The 25,099-nt window shown below is 43.8% G+C and overlaps 1 protein-coding gene across 1 annotated transcript in view; it reads left to right on the top strand.

Moving 5' to 3' along the window:
- LOC124594670 (MFS-type transporter SLC18B1-like) overlaps positions 1-25,099 on the top strand; it is a 321,099-nt gene that overhangs the window by 157,236 nt on the left and 138,764 nt on the right. Inside the window, exon 5 of the mRNA XM_047133038.1 lies at positions 15,544-15,612. Coding sequence (XP_046988994.1) covers positions 15,544-15,612 — 69 coding nt within the window. The remainder of the gene's footprint in view (positions 1-15,543; positions 15,613-25,099) is intronic.

Raw genomic sequence — 25,099 nt, forward strand, 5'->3', positions numbered from 1 at the left:
TCTTGATGACTGGAAACATGTTGCCTGGTCATATCAAATTGTGTCTAGCAGATGAACTTGTATGGTATGGAGACACTCATGAATCCATGGACCCTGCATGCCAGCAAGGGACTGTTCAAGTTGGTGGAGGCTCTGTTATGGTGTAGAGCATGTGCAGTTGGAGCGATATGGGACCCCTGGTAAGTTTAGATATGACTGACAGGTGACACATGCGTAAGCATCCTGTCTGATAACGTGCATCCATTCATGTCCATTGTCATTCCAAGGAGCTTGAGCAATTCTGGCAGGACAATGAGACACCCCACACATCCAGAATTGCTACAGATTGGCTCCAGGAACTCTTTTCTGAGTTTAAACACTTCCGCTGGCCACCAAACATGAATATTATTAAGCATATGTGGGATGCCTTGCAATGCGTTGTTCAGAAGGGCTCTTTACCTCCTCATACTCTTTTGGATTTATGGACAGCCCTGCAGGATTCATCGTGTCAATTCCCTCAAGAACTGCTTCAGACTTTAGTCAAGTCTATACCATGTCACGTTGCGGCACTTCTACATGCTTGTGGGAGCCCTATGCAATGTTAGTCATGTGTACCAGTTTCTTTGGCTCTTCAGTGTAAGATTAAAATGTTTTTCATGTACTCAAATGAAAATTAAATTAGTCATCACAAATGTAATTGTGCATTTGCTATGGATCTTAAACAATGTAAATTATAATTAATTAATGATGGATTGTTCCAGTCATGCAAAATTCTAATTGAGTTTTTTATTTATTTAATTTTACCATCCAGATAATTGTATTGTAGGTAGGATATTGGAGTTGGTGAATTTTGGTGTAGAAACTGTAGAGCATTTGCCTTCCTATGCTTTAGATGAACTGAAAAAGTTCAGTGTTGAGAAAGTGGCAATAGGAGTTTCGTCTGAAAACACAAATACCAGTTAAGGAGGAAAACATAGGAAATCTGTTATTATCAATTAAGAGAAAAGACTGAAAATAAATTAATAGATAAAGAATGATGTGGCCCTGTTCATACTGGACACATTGCCACACACATAACTGTCAACTGTGAGTGATGACAGGAAATGGAGGCAGGGTGGATGGCAAGAGGTTAGGGACAGGGCGGGAGAAGACAGATATCATAGGTGCTGAAGCAGCCATTAAGATTAAACATGTTGCGCCCAGGAGTGTGTCTGCTACTGGGTGATCAATTCAGTTTCATGGTGGTCGTTCCTTGGTGTGGACAGGTGGTTGGTGGTCATGCCCACATAAAAAGCTGTGCACAAATTGCAGCAGAGCTACTATATTATATGGTTACTATCACATCTAGTCCTGCCCTTGATAAGTTACAATATGTTTATGACTGATGGGTGCATTAAAGTTTCTTGCGCCTTTCTCTAGCAGTTCCTCTATGCTTGGAACATAGTGTCATCTGTGAAGTGTAGGTTGTTTAACTGATTTCCATTAATTTTCATCATTTTTCCTTCCAGTTGGCTCTTGGACATTGCCATATCCAACACAGCTGTAAAGAGATTTGGCAATATTGGGTCTACTTGCTTTACACTTTTTACTATAAAAAATTATTCAGTTGGCTTCTCAGTGGTGATGAATAATTGTTGACACCCTGTAAATGTTGTGGATCACCCTCGTTCTGTTAGCGCCTCTATGATTTCTGTATGGCAGACTGAAGCAGATGTCTTTATTAAATTCAACAACTGCATTTACATCTACATGTACATACATACTGTGCAAGTTGCTGTAAGGTGCATGGTAGTGGTTACCCTGTACCATTACTAGTCGTTTACTTTCCAGTTCCACTTACAGATAGAGCAATGGAAAAATGACTGTCTATATGCCTCCGTATGGTCCCTAATTTCTTCTATCATACGTTTTATGTTTGTGGTCCTTACACAAAATGCATGTTGGTGGCAGTAGAATCGTTCTGCAGTCAGCTTCAGAGGCCAGTTCTCTAAATATTCTTAATAGTATTCCTCAAAAAGAATGTTACCTTCACTCCAGAGATTCCCATTTGAGTTTCTGAAGTGTCTTCATGACACATGCATATTTTTCAAACCTAGCGGTAGCATATCTAGCAGCGTATATCTGAATTGCTTTAACATCTTCCTTTAATCGGACCTGGTGCAGATTGCAAACACTCAAGCAGTATTCAAGAATAGGTCACAGAAATGTCCTATATGCAGTCTCCTCCACAGATGAACCATACTTTCCTAAAATTCTCCCAATAAACTGAAGTCAACCATTTGCCTTCCCTACCACAATCCTCACATGCTCATTCCACGTCACATCACTCTGGAATGCTATGCACAGATATTGACATGGCATGACTGTGTCAAGTGGGACACTACTGATGCTGTATCTGAACGTTACAGGATTGGTTCTCCTACTGACCTGCATTAACCTAAATTTTTCTACATTTAGAATTAGCTGCCATTCTACACATCAACTAGAAATTTTGTTTAAGTCATCTTGCATTATCCTATAGTCTCTCACTTTCGACACCTTGCCATACACCATGGCATCATGAGCAAACAACTGCAGATTGCTGCCCACCCTGTCTGCCAGATCATTTATGTATATAGAGAATAACAGCAGTCCTATCACATTTCTCTGGGATACTCCTGAGAAGACCCTTGTCTGTGATGAACATTAGCTGTTGAGGATGAAATACTGGGTTCTGCTATTTAATAAGTCTTTGAGCCACTCACATATCTAGAAACCTATACTGTGTGTTCGTACCTTCATCAACAGTCTGCAGTGGAGTACCATGTTACATGCTTTTTGGAAATCTAGAAATATGAAATGTGCATGTTGACCTCCATTCATAGTTGCAGTATATCATGCAAGAAGAGGGCCAGATGAGCTACACAGGAGCAGTGCTTTCTAACATTGTGTTGAGTTATGGACATAAGCTGTTCAGTTTCTAGAAAATGTATTAAATTCAGACTCAGAATATGTTACGAATTTAAACAACTGCAATGTTAGCCACCCCAAGTGGAAGATGTACTTTGTTGGTTCTCTATGGTTTTCTTATTTTGAGTGTTGTAAACTGATGCTAAAGTGTTTATTTTTTGTATGCTAGTGTAGAAGGTGCCAAATTCAGCTAAGTAAAAAGTCTATGCATTTCACACATTTACTTTCATATTTAAGCCAACTTTTGGATTTTTGTTTGTGTGAGACTGCTTATGCCCAATAGATTCAATTTGGAATACTATATTATAACATGTTGCTATTCTTCATATTGTGATGTGCCATTCAGAATTTATACTATGTCATTAACTTTAAGCCAAATTTGTGGCAACAGTGCCTTCATTCAGAAACACTTATTCTATAATTTTATTTCATATTTATATGATAAAAGGTATGTTATTTAAACCCACAGTTGTGTATTCTGTAAACTTTGGCATCAATATTTTTTGAGAAAATCATCTCCCTTTATTGAAGTGTAAGTATTTATGTGTTTAATGCAATATTTCCACTTTTTTTGCTTCTTTGTGCCTACTACAACTAACATATCATATTGCATTTAGTTTCCTTATTGCATTTAGTTTCCCATTTCTAAATCTACATCTACATCTACATCTACATGATTACTCTGCAATTCACATTTAAGTGCTTGGCAGAGGGTTCATCGAACCACAATCATACTATTTCCCTACCATTCCACTCCCGAACAGCGCGCGGGAAAAACGAACGCCTAAACCTTTCTGTTCGAGCTCTGATTTCTCTTATTTTATTTTGATGATCATTCCTACCTATGTAGGTTGGGATCAACAAAATATTTTCGCATTCGGAAGAGAAAGTTGGTGACTGAAATTTCATAAATCGATCTCGCCGCGACGAAAAACGTCTTTGCTTTAACGACTTCCATCCCAACTCGTGTATCATATCTGCTACACTCTCTCCCCTATTAAGTGATCATACAAAATGAGCTGCCCTTTTTTGCACCCTTTCGATGTCCTCCGTCAGTCCCACCTGGTAAGGATCCCACACCGCGCAACAATATTCTAACAGAGGACGAACGAGTGTAGTGTAAGCTCTCTCTTTAGTGGACTTGTTGCATCTTCTAAGTGTCCTGCCAATGAAACGCAACCTTTAGCTTGCCTTCACCACAATATTATCTATGTGGTCTTTCCAACTGAAGTTGTTTGTAATTTTTACATCCAGGTACTTAGTTGAATTGACAGCCTTGAGAATTGTACTATTTATCGAGTAATCGAATTCCGACGGATTTCTTTTGGAACTCATGTGGATCACCTCACACTTTGCGTTATTTAGCGTTAACTGCCACCTGCCACACCATACAGCAACCTTTTCTAAATCGCTTTGCAACTGATACTGGTCTTCGGATGACCTTACTAGACGGTAAATTACAGCATCATCTGCGAACAACCTAAGAGAACTGCTCAGATTATCACCCAGGTCAATTATATAGATCAGGAACAGCAGAGGTCCCAGGATGCTTCTCTGGGGAACACCTGATATCACTTCAGTTTTACTCGATGATTTGCCGTCTATTACTACGAACTGCGACCTTCCCGACAGGAAATCACGAATCCAGTCACACAACTGAGATGATACCCCATAGGCCTGCAGCTTGATTAGAAGTCGCTTGTGAGGAACGGTGTCAGAAGCTTTCCAGAAATCTAGAAATACAGAATCAACTTGAGATCCCCTGTCGATAGCGGCCATTACTTCGTGCGAATAAAGAGCTAGCTGCGTTGCACATGAACGATGTTTTCTGAAACCATGCTGATTACGTATCAATAGATCGTTCCCTTCGAGGCGATTCATAATGTTTGAATACAGTATATGCTCCAAAACCCTACTGCAAACCGACATCAATGATATATAGGTCTGTAGTTCGATGGATTACTCCTACTACCCTCCTTAAACACTGGTGCGACCTGCGCAATTTTCCAAGCTGTAGGTACAGATCTATCGGTGAGCGAGCGGTTGTATGTGATTGCTAAGTAGGGAGCTATTGCATCAGTGTAATCTGAAAGGAACCTAATCGGTATACAATCTGGACCTGAAGACTTGCCCGTATCAAGCGATTTGAGTTGCTTCGCAACCCCTAAGGTATCTACTTCTAAGAAACTCATGCTAGCAGCTGTTCGTGTTTCAAATTCTGGAATATTCCATTCGTCTTCCCTGGTGAAGGAATTTTGGAAAACTGCGTTCAATAACTCCGCTTTAGCAGCACAGTCGTCGGTAACAGTACCATCGGCACTGCGCAGCGAAGGTATTGACTGCGTCTTGCCGCTTGTGTACTTTACATACGACCAGAATTTCTTCAGATTTTCTACAAAATTTCGAGACAATGTTTCGTTGTGGAACCTATTAAAGGCATCTCGCATTGAAGTCCGTGCCAAATTTTGCGCATCTGTAAATCTGTAAATTTTAGCCAATCTTCGGGATTTCGTGTTCTTCTGAAGTTTGCATGCTTTTTCCGTTGCCTCTGCAACAGCGTTCGGACCTGTTTTGTGTACCATATGGGATCAGTTCCATCTCTTACCAATTTATGAGGTATGAATCTCTCAATTGCTGTTGCTACTATAGCTTTGAATTTGAGCCACATCTCGTCTACATTTGCATAGTCAGTTCGGAAGGAATGGAGATTGTCTCTTAGGAAGGCTTCTAGTGACACTTTATCCGCTTTTTTAAATAAAATTATTTTGCGTTTGTTTCTGGTGGATTTGGAAGAAACGGTATTGAGCCTAGCTACAACGACCTTGTGATCACTAATCCCTGTATCAGTCATGATGCTCTCTATTAGTTCTGGATTGTTTGTGGCTAAGAGGTCAAGTGTGTTTTCACAACCATTTACAATTTGCGTGGGTTCATGGACTAACTGCTCGAAATAATTTTCGGAGAAAGCATTTAGGACAATCTCGGAAGATGTTTTCTGCCTACCACCGGTTTTGAACAAATATTTTTGCCAACATATCGAGGGAAGGTTGAAGTCCCCACCAACTATAATCGTATGAGTGGGGTATTTATTTGTTACGAGACTCAAATTTTCTCTGAACTGTTCAGCAACTATATCATCGGAATCTGGGGGGTTGGTAGAAGGAGCCAATTATTAACTTAGTTCGGCTGTTAAGTATAACCTCCACCCATACCAATTCACACGGAGTATCTACTTCGACTTCACTACAAGATAAACCACTACTGACAGACACAAACACTCCACCACCAATTCTGCCTAATCTATCTTTCTTGAACACCGTCTGAGACTTAGTAAAAATTTCTGCAGAACTTATTTCAGGCTTTAGCCAGCTTTCTGTACCTATAATGATTTTAGCTTCTGTGCTTTCTATTAGCGCTTGAAGCTCAGGGACTTTCCCAGTACAACTACAACAATTTACAACTACAATTCCGACTGTTCCTTGATCCAAGCACGTCCTGTATTTACCATGCACCGTTTGAGATTGCAACCCACCCCGTACTTTCCAGAGGCCTTCTAACCTAAAAAACCGCCCAGTCCACGCCACACAGCCTCCGCTACCTGTGTAGCCGCCAGCTGAGTGTAGTGTTCAACTACAGTGTCAACCACTGTTCACAATACTGCTACATAATCTGTTATTGAGCATAACCTTAACAAGAGATTGAGATACAAAGTTAGTGTCATGCAACCAGTAAGTTTTATCCCAGGTTTTTCTCTTAGTGTTTACACTTGGGCATTGTAGCTTCAGATCTTAAACAGAACTTTCAGTCATTGTGATGTAATAAACATTGAAATTAAATAATATCAGTGAGGATAATTTAAGGTTGATTTGTAGTGTTTAGATAAATAGTGCATCAGTCAAAATACAGCTATAATGTGAATAATGTTCTCAGGCATGGTACAAATTAGTTGCTCTTCATAAGCAGCAGGAAATCAGTTTAGTTGCTCTTCATAAGCAGCTGGAAATCAGTGTGGTTGCTGTTGAGTAGTAGAAAACTGTATGGAATGGGTGTGTTGGATGAAATTCCAAGAGTCTTGTATCAGAGATTCTCAAGGTACTTCAAGTACTGTCCCCTTCAATGGATACTGTACAGGATCTATCATCACTCGTTCACTTGATTGTGAGCAGCATGTCAGTGGTAGGTCTAGAAACCCTGTACAGTGGGATCAGGAACCAAAGAGACATAGTGATACACACCCGTCCCCATAACCAGTAACTTTGAAGTGCTGAAACTGTCACTAAGTCAGTGAGGCACACTTTAGATGCTGGGAAGCCTGCTGTGACCATTGTCAGGGGGAGGCAAACACAAAAGACTAGGGCTCTGTTAATTATCAGTAGTTCAAACATATAGTGAATAACGGTACCCCATAAGGAAGTGGCAGAAAGTGATGGGAAGGATCAAGGGGTTAAAATCCTTGCTATATCTCCGAGTCGCTGGATACTGTTAAACACATCAGAGAACAGGTGAGAAACAATGATGATGCGAGGTGGGAAGACTGCCTGTGGTTGGGACTCCTACCCATGCCGGAGCACACAGGGCAGTTGAATGATGGACCCGACACAACAAGAGCAAGACAATATTAATCTAGGCTACAACAAAATGGATAAACTTTTGACACAATGCTGTCAACAGATCATGTATGAGCCACAATCGAAATTAAGACCAGGGAGAAAACCAAAACAAAGCGAAGTCGTTGGCAAGTAGTCAGTAGTACAGTGGAAACAGCAACAAAGGCTATCAAGTGAAGTACACAACTGACTGAGTGGTCGAGGCACGGCGGTATTTATGCCGACCACAAGGGACACTATTGGCCAGTGTATTCATGTGGTGAGATGGTGCCGCACCCACTAGGCAAGAGCATCACTGTGGTGACTCTCCCCTCTATTGGCCATCAAGATCCATTTGTTCCAGCAGCATTCAATTTCAGTGTGGCCTGATACCAGATCCCTCCCACCTGAAACTGGTGCATATGGGTGGAAATTCCCCGGACAGTGTCATGGAATGTGAAACAAAGGTAGGGGCAAAGGTACAGTCAAATCAACTGTAGGCTGTGTGGAGGAAGTGCATTCGGCAGTGTCCATTGGAATATTGCTGGAGATGGGCATTCCAGGGGGAAACACAGATCCACAGGGAGCCAGAGGGGAGGGCCAAGGCAACAACGGGATGTCAGCAGTAGCTGGCCGGGGCTCTGGCCATAGTATTAAATTGGCACCAGAAGGTGGTAGAAGAAGGGGATGTGGGGGGGGGGGGGAGGGATGCATGTGTTTGAGGCCTATGCTTATTGTGGTGATGGCACTTCATCTCCTTCTGTGTTTGGATTGACATAACTCATTGCCTGTGGATGGACACTACCGTTGCTGGTGTCCAAGGCTCAGCATTCCCATAGGAGCATGCCCGCACCGCCATGCAAGGAGTGTAATGTCCGGAGGGATGCGAGCGAGGTTTTGATGGCGATGGTGCCGACAGATGAAATAAGGTCCAAGGATGGCGACCATGGAGGAGCTCTGCAGGGCTATGATTGATAATTGGTGTGGTGTAATATGTGCTGAAAAATAAGGTAAGGGCTGCTATAGTGGTGAAGGATTCAATAGCCTTCTTCATCTGCTGCTCAAAAGTCCAGATCAGACACTCAACATCACCATGGAAGGAAGTGTGGAACAGAGGGCCACAGATGAGTTTGATGTCATTGGCTGCACAGAAGTGCTCAAAAGCAGAGGCCACGAATTGTGGGCCATTGTCAGAGACCAATGTGCGAGACAGCTCTTTGGTGGCCAAAACTTGGGTATGACGGTAATGGTGGTGTCGACCATGGTGAATGCCATGCATGTGACTTAAGGGTACTTCAGATAAGCACCCACAGTGAGCAACCATGTAGAAACCAGTAATGGGTCTGCAAAATTGAGATGGAAGTGGGTCCAAGGGAGGCAAGGAATAGACCAGGGGCAAAGGGTTGAGGGGTGGGGGGGGGGGGGGGTGGCGGCAGGTGCATGCTGCACAGCTACAGACCATATTTTCAATATCATCATTGATCTCAGGCCAGTACACACGGCAGCATGCCAGCAGAACATGCCCTAGTGACCCTGGTGGAGCAAACTCAATACCTAATGATTCCTTCAGAATAACCACTTGATGCGCATTTGTGTCAGTATCCAAAAGGATGATACCATCTGCAACCGAGAGACAATAATACAGCTGTTTCCAAGGATAGAACTCTATTATCAAACAATGATTGAGATAATAGGGCCAGCTATGGATTACATAGTGAAGGACCTGTCGTAGGGTGGTGTCATGCCATGTTTCAGCTGCAACAAACATGGTTGTAAGGGAAAACTATCCAAAGTATGTTGACATAGGTGTGGAAGTAGAGGACCTCCCTTTGGTCAAAATCTGGGTCCGTTTCAGCCAGTAGATGGGACACTGCATCAGCATTGGAATGCTGGGCTGTTGGCTTGTGCTGGATAGTATAGTTGTAGGCACTGAGGAACAACACCCAGTGCTGGAGACACAGCATTGTCTCTTCTGGAAGACTGGAATGTGGCCTGAATAGCAACAACAATGTCTTGTGATCCACAATTAGAGATCTGCAATTAGAGAGAACTGTGTCTCAAAAAGGTAGACACGAAATTTCTTGACTGCGAACACTATTACCAAGGCCTCCTTTTCGATCTGTGAATAGTTGTGCTTTGCCAGGGTCAGGGTCTTGGAGGCATATGCAATAGGCTGTTTGGAACTGTCACTGTTCCTGTGTGCCAAGATTGCTCCAGTAACATAGGTAGATGAATTGGTGGTGACAACCAGTGGGCAGTCAGGAAAAAAGGGTGTGAGGCAGGGTATGGATGTCAGCATTTTTTCAAGTTGACAGAAGCCTGGTTGCAGGCACGGTCCAGGTGTAAGGGACCCCCTTTTTCTGCAGTTGATTGAGAGGTTGTGCAATGTGGGCCATCTGGAGTAAGAATGTACTATAATAGTTGAGCTTTCCCAGAAACATAATTCAGGTAAGTTGGTTGGGTGAGGTAAAGAGGTGATGGCAGCAACGTTCTCATTGGTAGGCCAGATTTCCTCTTTGGAGAGCCAGTGCCCAAGTACTCCACTCCTGGCAGAAAAAAATCTGTACTTCTCCAAATGACAACACTGGTCTGTGTCCCTCAGGGCTGTGAACAGGGTGCAGAGTTTTTCCTAATGCTCCTTGTGGGAAGATCCTGTGGCATTAAGGCAATAATGTCATTCTGATAATTGAACAAGCCAGAATATTCTGTATCAACTGTGCCAGAAATTGCTGGAATATTGAAGGGACTGAGGAAATGCCAGAGGGAAGTCACTTGTACAACCCCAACCAGTTTATTGAGGAGAATAGATTTTACATGTGAGTGAGCACTGATGGTCATCTCGAAATTCCCAGGAGACCCATTCAGCTTCCAGGTTATTACTAGGGGCATGGCACATGCACTAGATTTGACATGTTCAACAACAGAGTTCCTGCTTCATGGCAGCCCACAAGGCCACTGGAATCAATGTGGCATGTTAAAAACATGGTGTGGCATCCAGGCAAATGGTGATGTGAATCTGAAAGTCTGAAGCACACACCAAATGCAGTTGAAAGAGAGATGAAAACATCATGCAGAGGTTGTTCAGTTTCCGAAAAAGGACCACTGTGAAAACATCCCCTGACTTTGTATGAGATAGAAAATTCAAATGCCTTGAAGGCTTAAAGGTCAAAAATGTTGGTAGCCAACAGATGGTTGATGACAAAGAATATCCAAAGGCAGGTAACATATTTGTAAGTTGTTGCAGTTGAGGACTGCCTGTGAAGAGGAATCACACTGTCACAATAGGCCACCATATTGGGGGAGGGTGTTGCCAATATAGGTGAACGCATTCAGACATGTCACCCGATTGATCAAATGGACAATGTCTGCAGTGTTCAACTGAAAGCAGATGTCCAGGTGAGACACAAGAAGCATGAGAAATAATTTCTGCATGAAAGGGTCATACTGGAAGACAACTGTCTGCCGTACATATACTGTGTTCTAGTGTGGTTGTGGCGTCGGGAGGGGCTGGGTCATGCGACTGTGGCATACTGAGCAGAGGTGCCCCATCTTGCCACAGCACGTAGAGGAACTCCAGCAATCTGGACAGTCTGCTTTGGAGGGAGAGGAAAAACACTCGGGGCATAAAGGGAGCGGCCTCCATAGCTGTCATTGAGGGGTGACTGAAGGCTCAGAAGTGATAGAGACATAGGACAAAAAGGAATCATGATGTTGTTGCAACCTGGCTGTCATCGTAAATGACATGCAGGGAGTCATTTGTTAGCTGACTGCACAATTTCGAATGAATGAGCGATGCGCAAGATGTCCTCTAATGATGGGTCATCCAGTTTCAGTGCCGCCGTGCGAACCTCTGGGTCAGGTGCCAGTTGAGCCCCTACGTCACAAATCAAGGAATCAGTGTAGCAAGCCTTACATTTTCGACTAAGTCCTTGTAAGTCCGTGACCGACACGCAGTATGACTGCCCCAGCTGTTTATGGTATTGATGAAATTCTAGCCTGTAGGTAACCACATGGTACCACTGGGAATAATAATTAGTCAGCAGAGTGTACGTCTCCTGAAAGGAGAGATCAATGGAGTCAGACAGAGGTGCCAATTTTCGGAGAAGAAAAAATGTGTCTGGCAATGCCCAAGACAGAAAGAGTGACCACTGCAGTGAATCATCCATGACTTGAAACACCATGAAATGTTGCTCTAGGTGATGCAAATATGTGTCCCAGTCCTCCGTAGCATCATTGAAAGGAGAAAAGGACAGAGGCCAGAATATGGTCCCTGTGGCGCAGTGGCCTCCGGCACATGGTGTTTGCCCACCAAGAGCTGAAGCGACTTTTGTAACAAGTCCATCTTTATCTGCTAGTGATGCATTCCGGTTGCTATATCCATGAATAGCTGGATACCGGTACACATGTCAAAAAGAGAGAGAGAGAGAGAGAGAGAGAGAGAGAGAGAGAGAGAGAGAGAGAGAGAGAGAGAGAGAAATGATGAAGCAGTGCAGGAAGACTGCCTGAAGTCAGGATTCAGACCCACCGGAGTCAAGCAACAGGGCAGATGAACAGTGGACCTGACACAATAATAGCAAGACAATAACAATTTAGGCTACAAGAAAATGCAACAAACTTTCCACACAACACTGTTAATAGATCATTTATGAGCCACAATTCAAAGTGAGACTAGAGAGAAAACTAATATCAAAGTGAAGTCATTGGTGAGTACTCAGTAGTATGGTGGAGATAGTAACAAATGCTATCAGGCAAAGTACATGACTGACTGAACAGTTGAGGTGTGGTGGTATTTATACTGGCTGTGGGGGACACTATTTGTTTGTGTATTTGCAGGGTAAGATGGTGGTGCAGCACTGGGGCGACACTGCCCTCTACCAGCCATCGAGATCCATTTGCTCCAGTGGGCATTAATCTTCCGTGTGGTCCAATACCAGAATCTTGATGATCAAATGCTGCAGCATTTGCAACAAACTCCCAGAGTTTGAAGCAGTCATGAAAAGCAGTGGAGCTTAATTAATACTAGGCTCAGAAAGGTGGCTAATACCTGAAAGAGACAGCAGTGAAGATTTTGGAGTAAAGTGTGTGTCAAAAGGATAAACAGACAGGAAATGGAGGGTGACTTTATTGTAGAAGCCAAGAAACTAAAGTCCACTGAGATAGACATGGAAGATGCATATGAAATTGTTGGACAAAGTTCAGTATTGAGGGTGAGTGTAAACTTGTGATTGTATGTGTCTGTTGATCACCACACTCATACTCTGATATAACTGGAAGACTTAGGGAGAATAGCAGTTCACTAGTACAAATGTTACCCAATCATACTGTCATCACTGGAGGAGACTTAAGTCATCTAACAATCAATTTGGAAAATTACAGTATTGTAAGTGGTGGGTGTGACAAGGTATCCTGCAGAACATTTTCTTTGAAAACTATCTAGAACAGATAATAATTTGGGAACTCACTCATGATGGAAACACAGACTTATCTTCTTTGACGATTAACATATAGAAATTGAATGAATCATGAAGCAGCTATCAGGTCTTCTTTTGCTTGTGTGGTGTCACCGCCAGGCACCACACTTGCTAGGTGGTAGTTTTAAATCAGCCGCGGTCCATTAGTACATGTCGGACCCGCGTGTCGCCACTGTGTGATCGCAGACCGAGCACCACCACAAGGCAGTTCTCGAGATACGGACTAGCACTCGCCCCAGTTGTACGGACGACTTTGCTAGTGACCACACTGACGAAGCCTCGCTCATTTGCAGAGCAGATAGTTAGAATAGCCTTCAGCTAAGTCAATGGCTATGACCTAACAAGGTGCCATTAGTAGTCTATTGCCTGAATCTACAGAGTCTCACTTGTATCGTCAATAGCGATGTACAACAAGGATGGATTAAAGTTAAGTATTCCAGCAGCTACGTACTTTTCTTTATAGCATTCCTTACGTATCCTGTTTCAGACCTCACGCATCCGGCTTTAGCTTAGCGCGTGCCTTTCGGCTTCCTCTCATTGTGTGTAGGCTGTCTTGTCTAGACACAACAGCTTGTACCTTATTCCCGCAGTTACACAGGGTCGGCAGGGTTAATCAGATTTGGCAGGCTTAGTTGAAGGGGTGACCTGATGCCCTCCCTTCCTACCACCACCTCGTAACCCCCCCCCCCCCCTTCCCAGGACTGAATTAGTGTACCCCAACTGTATGCAACTAGTATAATCCATGAAATAGTGCTGATGTGTTCAGATGTCTGTGAGCCGTGTAAGTGAGGTGGGACGTGGGGATCAGCCTGGTATTTACCTAGTGGGATGTGGAAAACCACTTAAAAACCACATCGAGACTGGTCAGCACACTGGCCTTCGTCGTTAATCCGCCGGGCGGATTCAATCCGGGACCGGCGCGCCTACCAGAGTCCAGGAAGCAGCGCATTACCACTCTCGGCTAACCTGGCGGGGTGAAGCAGCTATCAATTATGAAAAACAAAATTACAAATGGCAGCTGAAAGAAGCAGTAAGACTTACATATTCAGTAATCCTGATAAAGAGGCAGTCATGTCATATCTCAAAGAAGGACTCAGAACATTTACCTCTGGACAAGTGCATGTAGAAGACTGTGACTCAAGTTTCAAAAGAATAGAGAGTGAGAGCTGGATAGACATATATGTAGTATGTAATGGCAGGGACCCTTCATCTCTCACAAAACTCAAAAATTCTGATCCTGTGTAAAAATATAGTGACAACATAGTTAGTGCCCATACAGTAATGAATGAGACACAGGTTGTTGTTGATGGTAGCAAAGCAAAAGCAGAAATACTGAATTCTGTTTTTAAGCACTCCTTTGCTAAGGAAGATACTGAAGTACTTCCGCAGTTTACTTCTTTCATCGCTACAAGGATTGTGATGTAGACACTAGTGTCATTGGAGCTGAAAACAGCTTAAATCATAAAATTAATCAACACTCCAAGGCTTGATGGAATCTCTGTTGTATTCTGTATAGAATTTGTTGGTGTTTTAGCTCCTATTTTAACAAGAATCTACCATAGATCTGTTGAATAAAAAACTGTGGCCAGTGGTTGGAAAAAGGTACAGATCACACCCACCTACAAGAAGGGTAGTGTAAGTGACTCACAAAACTACAATCCTCTCTCACTGGCGTTCATTGCAGAATCCTAGAATATATTCTGAGCTGAAACATAATAAGTTATATCAAACTGAATGACCTTGTCCATGCCAGCCAGTTTTAGCCTGTAAACATTGATCATGTAAAACCCTTTAAGTTTTAGTGCCTCGCCGGCCACTGTGGCCAAGCAGTTCTAGGTGCTTCAGTCCAGAACCAAGCTGCTGCTATGGTCGCAGGTTTGAATCCTGCCTCAGGCATGGCTGTTGTGTGATGTCCTTAGATTAGTTAGGTTTAATAAGTTCTAAGTCTAGGGGACTGATATCAGACCTCAGATGTTAAGTCCCATAGTGCTTAGAGCCATTTGAACCATTTCTGTACCTCAACTATGGAGTCACCATGACCTCCTATTCACTGACATTTCATAATTTGACTGGAACTGCTGGTATGTCAGGGTCATCTGCTGTTGCTGGTAGCTCCTTCATTTCTTTCGATTTTTTATGTATACTATGGTAAAACATGCAGATTTACTGAACTACTACTTCTCTTTGTTACATATGTGTTGTTATCAACTGCTATTAATTGTTTCCTGTATATCATCTTCACCTCCTTAACCTTTTTTCAGATTTTATGCTTAGCTTGCTTTATAGATTTTTCATAGTGTTTCCTGATGCCGTCTTTCATTTCCATATTTTATCAGACCAGGCAATATTTCACTTGCTATTGACACTGTTAATACACAATCACACAAAATGGGTACTGACAACATTAAAATATGTTTGTATAATTGTATACCATCTTAAATATGTACCTTAGCTTTATGTTAGATGAAATAACAGGAGTCTGTTTTCCACACTATAATGTGTTCTAATCACTGGCAAGATACCTGTAGTATAAACATATGTGCTTATTTTTGTTTCAGGGCATCCTGGAGACATTTGTTGGGATGGGGATGAGCATAGGGCCAGCAGTTGGTGGACTTTTATACTCTGTAAGTTCATTAGCTGTGCCACATAAACATTTTTTTTCATGAAAATTCTGTTTTGAATGATAGCAAACATTGAAAGACTCAATGATGTAATTGAATTTTTATGTTACCTTTCCATCCTTCTCCATGGATTCAAAATATAAAGAAATGTCTGTTACATGCTGTGCATTATAAGGTACTAATTTTAATCATTATTATAAATTACTCCAGTTTATTAGCTGATAGGCTGAACTTGGTGGGAACATGAATTTCCTTGGTGCTTCATTTCACAAGAGCTCCACGTGGAAACTTGTGGTTGTAGCGGTCTTCAGTACTGCAAACAGTGGCTTTATTCTAGCTATTATGTGCGAGCTGGGACAAGGTCCTGTTGTTGTCTGTATGTCTAGTTCAATCTTGCCCTCATCTTTAGCCAATGGAATCGTTCATGCTTTGCAAAATCTCGGGCTTGCATTGAGCTTTCAGGAAGTGTGGGCCTTAAAGTCAACTGCATTCACCCACCACACACAGTTCAAACAGTGACATGAATTGCATGCAAAGTGAATGGCTTCACATGGTACTGACAAATTGATGGAATGCGTTTCATGATGTACAAAACATCTGAAGTTATGAGTTGATGTCAAATATGTTCTTGACTAATGTTCTATTAGTTATAACTAAAAATGGCAGTGTTTGAGACACCTGTTAGGTCTCACATGACCTAAGAGCAACTTTGCACAGTGGCCATTTGTCCACAACACTGAAATCATTTCACTGAGCAAGAGAGCACCCACACTATATAGACTGGTTAATACGAGGCATGTTTTTTAAGTAAGTATCATTTTGAAATTAAAAAAAAAATGTGCTAAGATATCTCAATAATTTTATTTTTACATGAAAGCCTGTACCTTAATCTACACACTGATGACATTACAGTCTGATTCTTCCTTGTTTACGTTGTGTACTGAGTGTTTAAGATGCCTCCGATAATCGTGAGTCCCGCCGACTGTAAAGCATGGGCTGGTATAAGATTTCTTAGTGCTAAAGGCCTAAAAGCAATCAATATTCATCATGAGATCTGTGCAGTTTATGGAGAAAACATTATGAGTGATGGAATGGTAAGAAAGTGGGTGAGAGCATTTAAAGATCGTCACACAAATGTGCATGATGAACAATGGAGTGGGCGTCCTTCGGTCTTTAATGAAAGTTTGGTGCAGGAAGTGGACAATAAGGTGAGAGAAAACAGATGCTATACAATTTCCTCCTTGTGGGATGACTTTTCTAATGTTTCTCATAGTGTTTTGTATGGCATTGTGACTGAGCACTTGAATTACCGAAAATTGTGCGCACGTTGGGTACCGAAAATGTTGACGGATGTGCACAAAACCAAACATTTAGACAGTGCATTTACTTTCCTTGAGCAGTACCACAATGACAGTGATGATTTCTTAAGCCAAATTGTTACTGGTGATGAAACATGGGTGGCCTATGTCACACCAGAATCAAAGCAATAGTCTTTGGAAGTTGAACAAGGGCATCGTTTTGCTGCAAGACAATGCCCGTCTGCATGTGGCGAATCAGACCAAAGATCCCATCACATATTTTCGATGGGAAACTCTAGATCATCCTTCGTACAGCCCCGATCTTGCGCCCAATGACTACCATCTGTTTCTACACTTGAAGGAACACCTGGGCGGTCAGTATCTTCAAGATGATGACGAAGTCAAAACAGTGGTGATGCAGTGGTTAACAAGTCAGGCAGCAGACTTCTATGAGGAGGATATTCAAAAACTGGTACAACGTTATGACAAGTGCTTCAATATTGATAGAAATTATTTAGAAAAGTTGATTAAGATACAGGCTTTCATGTGAAAATAAAATTATTGAGATATCTTACCATGTCTTTTTTAATTTCAAAATGGTACTTAATTAAAAAACACTCCTCGTAACTGAGATTGATGCACTAATATCAAAAAGATAAACCACCTGAATGTTTAGCACTGTTGCATGTAAGAAAATTTGATATTGTACCAGCACATGATCTATGCCTGAAATTTTGTTATTTTGTAAGGCTGGGACTGCTACAGCATGCTAATGCAGTGTGAACTCTACCTAAATAATTATAATACTTGTTTTCGCAATGTGGACATTCCTATGTGGAAAGCATTGGAAAATGATCCAGGTAAATTTGGAACAATGAGTGTCATTGAAAACAATGCCTGGTACTAGCCCAGGACTGCTGAGAATGTGTTTAGGTGGCCATTGCTGAGTGGAATTTGTTTACCACTGTAGAACCTGTGTTGGCAATTTGCTGCACTGTATCACTATGCCTCTGGGTCGTGTGTGAAAAGTCAATGTCTGCTCAAAAATTGTCCCATGTGACAGTTAAAATGCTCTTGTAATATAGATCCAAATGTAGAATTTGAAGCACTGCATTCAGGGTTGGATCAGACTGTTTTTAATCTTGTATGTGGATGTCCTCATCGGGGCTAAGTGAATCACTGTATCATTTACTAGATAAACTTTCTGTGTACAACTTACCAACCTCCCATGTGAATTTACATTTTTGATTCAATGCCTGCAAATCAGTAATCCAAGATGTGTAATGTGATGTGTCCGACTAACATTGTTGTAACTGTTCTAACCTTGTCATTACGACATGTATTTTGTTGGAAAAATGATCAGATAATAAAAAGAACATGCCAGACGATGGCAAGAAAGATGGGCTGGACAGTGGATCTAACTTTTGATCGAAGGAATATGGACAGCAAAAAGGCTTGTTAGTAATCTGTACACATAATATTAAATGCCTGAAAGGGCATTGTGATAGTTTTTTGACAGACTTCCCAATCTTTGTCATTCTGGTTCAGTTGTTGCAGCCAAAGCTCCAGAAATTTTGCATCTGTTCTAGAGCATGGTGAAGCAAAACTGGGACATCATCATTGCTTTAACGCTCACTTAAGCCCAACAACGTTTATTGAACATAATTAACTTCCGTAGCAACAGAATAAAATTATCTGTTAGTTCGTGGAACCAATAATAACAAATCTTGATGGAAAGTAATGTAAGCCAGATAGAAATAAATAAGCAGTAGTTCCTCCTTGAAACTGATGTAAGTCCAAGTACTAATAATTCACTATGCATACATATTAGAAGTCTGATGTTAAGGAATGTACACAAGAAAAAACAGAACACCTTGAATGACTAGGGATAGGATGTTCATATTCACAGGACATGTAAATTGGTGTGTCCTGCACAAACGATTAGCATTTCGGTCACCTTGGTTTAGCATATGTCCTGATGCCAGCTAGGCACAGGGTATGCCATGGGCCCTGATAACTTGTTCCATGTGTGATGGCATTGATGTGATAAGGCACAAATGGTGTCATGTGGTATAGCTATCCATGCTGCATTTACCTGGTTTCCAAGTTCATCTTTGGTGGTTGGCATTGGATCACAGCACTGCACCTGTCTTTTCGCCATATCCCACACATTTTTGATTGGCAACAAGTCTGGTGATGTGGTAGACCAGGGCAAAAGGCTGACAGCTGATGACACCAAGGAGGCACTTGTTCGTGCAGCAACATGTGGTCATGCATTGTCTTGCTGAAAAATGGTGTCTGGGGTGTTGTGCAGAAAGGGTATGGCTACCGATCACAGGACGTCATTCACATAGGTAACACTGGTCACAGTGTCCTGGACATGCACCAACTATGGTTTGTGGCTGTACTCAGTGAAGTTGTTTCATACACCATTGCCATCTAGCATGTTTCTGCATATTTATCGAAGGTAGGCAGAGAAATGGACGCCGCGCACATAACCTGAAGTGTTGGCAGAAGAGCCAACACTGTGTTGCTAGAGGAGGCTAAAATGCATGCTTTTAAGCTCACGCAGATTGGCGTGAGGTCTGGAACAGTTAAAGGAATTAATAGTAGCAAATAAAGTACGTAGTTCTTGGAATACTTAACTTTAATCCACAATTGGTGTACATCGCTCTTGACGGTACATAATGTCCATTTCAATATAAACTGATAATGGCGCCTTGCTAGGTCGTAGCAAATTAAGTAGCTGAAGGCTATGCTAACTATCGTCTCGGCAAATGAGAGCGTAGTTGTCAGTGATCCATCTCTGGCTAAGTCGGCTGTACAACTGGGGCGAGTGCCAGGACGTCTCTCTAGACCTGCCTTGTGGTGGCTCTCGGTCTGCAATCACTGACAGTGGCGACACGCGGGTCCGATGTATACTAGCGGACCGTGGCCGATTTAAAGTCTACCACCTACCAAGTGTGGTGTCTGGCGGTGACACCACATTCCTCCCCTGCAAATCGGCAAACGGTTGTGTTATAAGGCTTCCGCCCGCCGTGGGGAGGACCCCATTTTGACGTATGCGACGAGGTGGGGAGCCTAACAACAGGCGAGGCTGTGCCACCCGCACCCGGCCATTCGGTCCGAGGGGAGCTAGGAAACACCTGAAAACCTAGTCCAGGGTGCACGCCAACATGCGGTGTATGCGCCTGTAAGGAGACAGGAGGGGTCGAAGGGTCGACCTCCATCGCGTCGGGGTACCCGACGGGCGAAGACGTCAACTGGTCCGGAGCGGGCAAGAGTTCCATGTCGGAGGATAACTGGTCACGGGAAGCGATCGGCGGTGCGTGACCCAGGGAGGCGCTTGGGGGCTGCAGCTAAGCGTCCACTGCGGGCGTCGCCGGTGGGAGAGCAGGCGGCGGCGGCGGCGGCGCGTCGCCATGGGGCAAAATGGAAGGCAGTGTCGGTAACACCTGGGGAGGAGGCGAGCCAGTAGATGGGTCCCCAGGGCGCTGACCGGACGGCACCGTCGCTGAAAGCAGACGGGGAGCGGCAGAACCCGTGCGACGACAGAGGCGCAGCTGATTGAGATGCCGACGCACCTCACCAGAGGCCCTCAAAACCAAATACATAGCGCGGCCGAGGCAGCGAAGAATGCGCCCTGCGAGCCAACGCTGTGAACCTCGATAGTTGCGATAGTATACAACGTCGCCTGGAGCAAAAGCAGGTGGCTGCCGCTGCACAGGAACCTCATGTGGCGGATGCAGCAAAGACATCAAGGTTCGATGAGGACGACCGTGGAGCAACTCAGCCGGCGAGCGCCCATCTCGGGGCTGAGAGCGATATGAAGACAAAAAGAGCAACAACGCGTCCTCCAGAGAATGCGACACTTTTAACTTCAACATCTGGGACTTGAAAGTCCGGACCAATCGTTCAGCGGCACCGTTTGACTGAGGCGAAAACGGCGCGGATGTCAGATGTTGAATACCATTGGCTGTGCAGAATGACTGAATTTCTGCGGACATGAATTGTGGGCCATTGTCGGAAACAATAGTCTGTGGGAGACCTTCAATGCAAAAGATAGCCGATAATGCTTGGATGATGACAGACGACGTCGTGGAAGACATCCGGACAACAAAAGGAAAATTACTGAATGAATCGACCACAACCAACCATCGAGCATTCCAGAATGGACCAGCAAAATCTATGTGTAAGCGTTGCCAAGGGGAAGTGGCTTTCGGCCATGCAAAGAATTTCCGCGGTGGTGCGGATTGTTGTTCGGCACAGGCCATGCAAGAAGAGCACATTTTCGTAGTCGCAGCATCAATTCCGAACCAAGTACAGTGCCGATGAGCAAGTTGTTTCGTTCGCACTATACCCCAATGTCCTTGGTGGAGAAGCCGTAAGACAGAGGACTGTAACGAACGTGGTACTATGACCCTGGACGGATCATTATCAGAACGCAACAGCAAAACACCACGTCGAACATAAAGTCTCTCCTTGTGAGCAAAAAATCGGCGAACCATCGGATCCGCGATCCGTGACTGTGACAAGGGCCATTGCATAGCAACAAAATGCAAAACGGTAGCAAGGACAGGGTCAGCAGCGGTGGCTGTAGCTACACAACGAAAATCAATCGGAAATGATTCGACCACGTCATCGGTTTCCGAATCAATGAACATGCAAGCAAGTTCAGAGGAATCGAATGCTCTATCCTCAGCAACAGGCAAACAGGACAACGCATCGGCATTTCTGTGCTTAGCAGTGGACCGATACAAGATATCGTAGCGGTACTGCGAGAGGAAAATAGACCAGCGAATGAATTTCTGCGCTGTACGTGGCGGTACAGGCTTGTTTGGATGAAAAAGCGATGTCAAAGGTTTGTGGTCTGTGATGATGGTAAAGTGATGACCATACAAGAAATCATGAAACTTAGTAACACCAAATACGAGAGCCAAAGCTTCTTTGTCTATCTGTGAATAATTTCTTTGCGCAGACGAGAGCAATTTGGACGCAAAGGCAATAGGGCGATCATGCGATCCATCTTTGTGCGCAAGCACAGTACCAATCCCGAAATCTGATGCATCTACCATCAACAAAAGGGGTTTCTGGGGATCGAATGGCGTAAGGCAAGTATTTGAAAGCAACGCCGATTTCAACTGGTGAAAGGCGCGTTCGCATTCCGTCGTCCAGACAAACGGAACACCTTTACGGTGTAAGCGATGAAGCAGAGCTGAAATGGAAGAGGCATGTGGCACGTATTTATGGTAGTAATTAATTTTTCCCAACACATTCTGTAGCTGCTTCAAATTCAGCGGTGAAGGCAAGTCTTGTATGGCACGGAGGTGCTCGGGACTGGGATGTATGCCTTGGGCATTGAGTACATGGCCCAGATAGGGTAAGTCCCGAGCAGAAAACACACATTTGTCCTTCCGCAAGCGAAGACCATTTTGTCACAAGACCTGAAATAATGTTCTGAGATTGGCTAAATGTTCGTCTTCTGTCTTTCCGGAGATCACAATATCGTCCAGATAGTTTGCTGCAGTAGGGACCGACGCACAAACAGTTTGTAGATATTGCTGAAACAATGCCGGGGCGGATGCACACCCGAATGGCAGTCTTTTGAATCGATACAAACCCAGATGCGTGTTAACCACCAAGACGCGCTGGGATTCGTCGTCCACTGGTATTTGCAAGTACGCATCTGCTAGGTCCAACTTCGAAAAATATTTACCCGGGCACAGTTTGTCAAAAAGATCTTCCGGGTGGGGTAAGGGAAAAGTTGCAATCACTAGTTGTGGATTCACCGTAGCCTTGAAGTCCACACAAAGTCTCAATTTTCCGGAAGGTTTTGGCAATATTACTAAGGGTGAGGCCCAGAGAGAAGCCTGCACACGTTCAATCACACCTTGTGATTCTAAATCGTTTAATGTTCTTGTGACCTCATCACGCAATGCGTGAGGAACATTGCGCGCTCTGAAAAATTTCGGTTGCGCGTTTACTTTCAGTTCCAAATGTGCTTTATAGTTCTTAGCGCAACCGAGGCCCGGTGCAAAAATGTCTGCAAACTCTTCTTATAGACGAGAAACACTGGCTGAAGGCACAGTCTGGTTCACTGAGAGGACCTGATTTACTAGAGACAAGTGAAACAACTGAAATAAATCTAAACCAAACAAGTTCACTACAGAAGAAGAACAAAGTACGTAAAAAGACACAAGTTTTGTTTGTCCCTTGTATGTTGCAAGAAGGCTGCACTGTCCTAACACAGGGATATTCTGACCGGAATAACTATTTAACTTAACATTTGTGGCACACAACGGAGGTGTGCCCAGTTGTTTGTACGTGTCTTTATTGATTAGTGAAACTGCAGCTCCGGTATCGACCTGGAATGGGATCACGTTGCCATTAGTGTCCAAGTCTACAAAAAGTGTATTGTCCTGCTGACGACAAGAGCTACTGTCTCGTGCAATGGGAACCGACACCGATACAGAATCACTTGCGACTTGACGTGATTTCCGTCGACGTCGACGCACACTATTTGTGGGACGAACACAGTCACTGTTAGAGAGAGTGGCACTGGGCGGAGTGGAATGAACTACATGAATTTCCATGGGCGAAGGTTCACGAGCCTGAGTATTATTGGTTCGATTCCGATTCCGGCGCGAAGCAAAGGGCCTGGAATGGTTGGTAGTGTCCAATCTTAGCTTTTTCTGGCAAACACTCTGAACATGTCCTTTTCTATTACAGAAAAAGCAAATAGCTTGGCGTGACGGGCAATTCTCACACGAATGTCTAGTAGCACACCGCGGGCATGATTTTAGCACTGCACTTGCCTGCTTGCGCGGCACACTTAGCGGAGAGCTTGGCGGCAGCTGCGCGGACAGGCGCGAGGGCTGTTTACTGTTCCGTGCAGCTCGCCCGGCGGGCCGGTTAACGTGACACACGGCTGGCGAAGTTGCAAATGATTCCTGAGCAAAGTCAAGTGTGTCTTGCCTATCCAATATGTCCATCACTTGTTGAAGGGAGGGATTGACTAGTTTCAAAATGTGCTCCCGTATACGAACATCAGAAATGTTCTGTGCAATTGCATCACGTACCATTGCATCTGAATAAGGGAGTCCACATTCACACTCAAAAGCACAATCCCTAGTAAGGCCTTGCAAAGTTGAAACCAACTCCCGATTAGTTTGACCGGCCATACGTTGTGTATGAAAGAACGTATACCTTTTTGCAACGACATTGACTGATTGCTTGAAATATGCATCTAATGCAGACAAAATTTCGTCGTAGGACAGAGTTGCTACGTCGCGTCGGGGAAACAATTTCACTATCACTCGGTACGTGTGGACCCCGACGGATGCTAACAAAAAAGGCTGCCGCTCGTTACCTTGAATTCTGTAGGCGGCGAGATGGAATCCAAATTGGCGTGACCACTCCGTCCAGATTTCCAGTGCCGCATCAAAAGGACGAAAAGGTGGTGCAACTGCGTGTTGTGGCTGCGGGAGCGGTGGAGCGGTGGCGGCCGCATCGTTTTGCATCGCACGTTGACCCTGGACGAGCTGTCCAAGGGCATCCAATAAGGCCTGCATCTGCTGATTCTACAAGCGATAAAATTCAGACAGTACATCTGGAGATTGGGGCGAAGCCATGACACAAGTTAATTAAACAAGTACTCGTCGCCAATATGAAGTGTTGGCAGAAGAGCCAACACTGTGTTGCTAGAGGAGGCTAAAATGCACGCTTTTAAGCTCACGCAGATTGTCATGAGGTCTGGAACAGTTAAAGGAATTAATAGTAGCAAATAAAGTACGTAGTTCTTGGAATACTTAACTTTAATCCACAATTGGTGTACATCGCTCTTGACGGTACATAATGTCCATTTCAATATAAACTGATAATGGCGCCTTGCTAGGTCGTAGCAAATGAAGTAGCTGAAGCCTATGCTAACTATCGCCTCGGCAAATGAGAGCGTAGTTGTCAGTGATCCATCTCTGGCTAAGTCGGCTGTACAACTGGGGCGAGTGCCAGGACATCTCTCTAGACCTGCCGTGTGGTGGCGCTCGGTCTGCAATCACTGACAGTGGCGACACGCGGGTCCGACGTATACTAGCGGACCGCGGCCGATTTAAAGGCTACCACCTAGCAAGTGTGGTGTCTGGCGGTGACACCACATAACCAGTGCCATAACAAAAGGCAAAGGACTGTCATCC

Source organism: Schistocerca americana, chromosome 2 (assembly GCF_021461395.2).
Source record: "Schistocerca americana isolate TAMUIC-IGC-003095 chromosome 2, iqSchAmer2.1, whole genome shotgun sequence".
Lineage (NCBI taxonomy): Eukaryota > Metazoa > Arthropoda > Insecta > Orthoptera > Acrididae > Schistocerca > Schistocerca americana.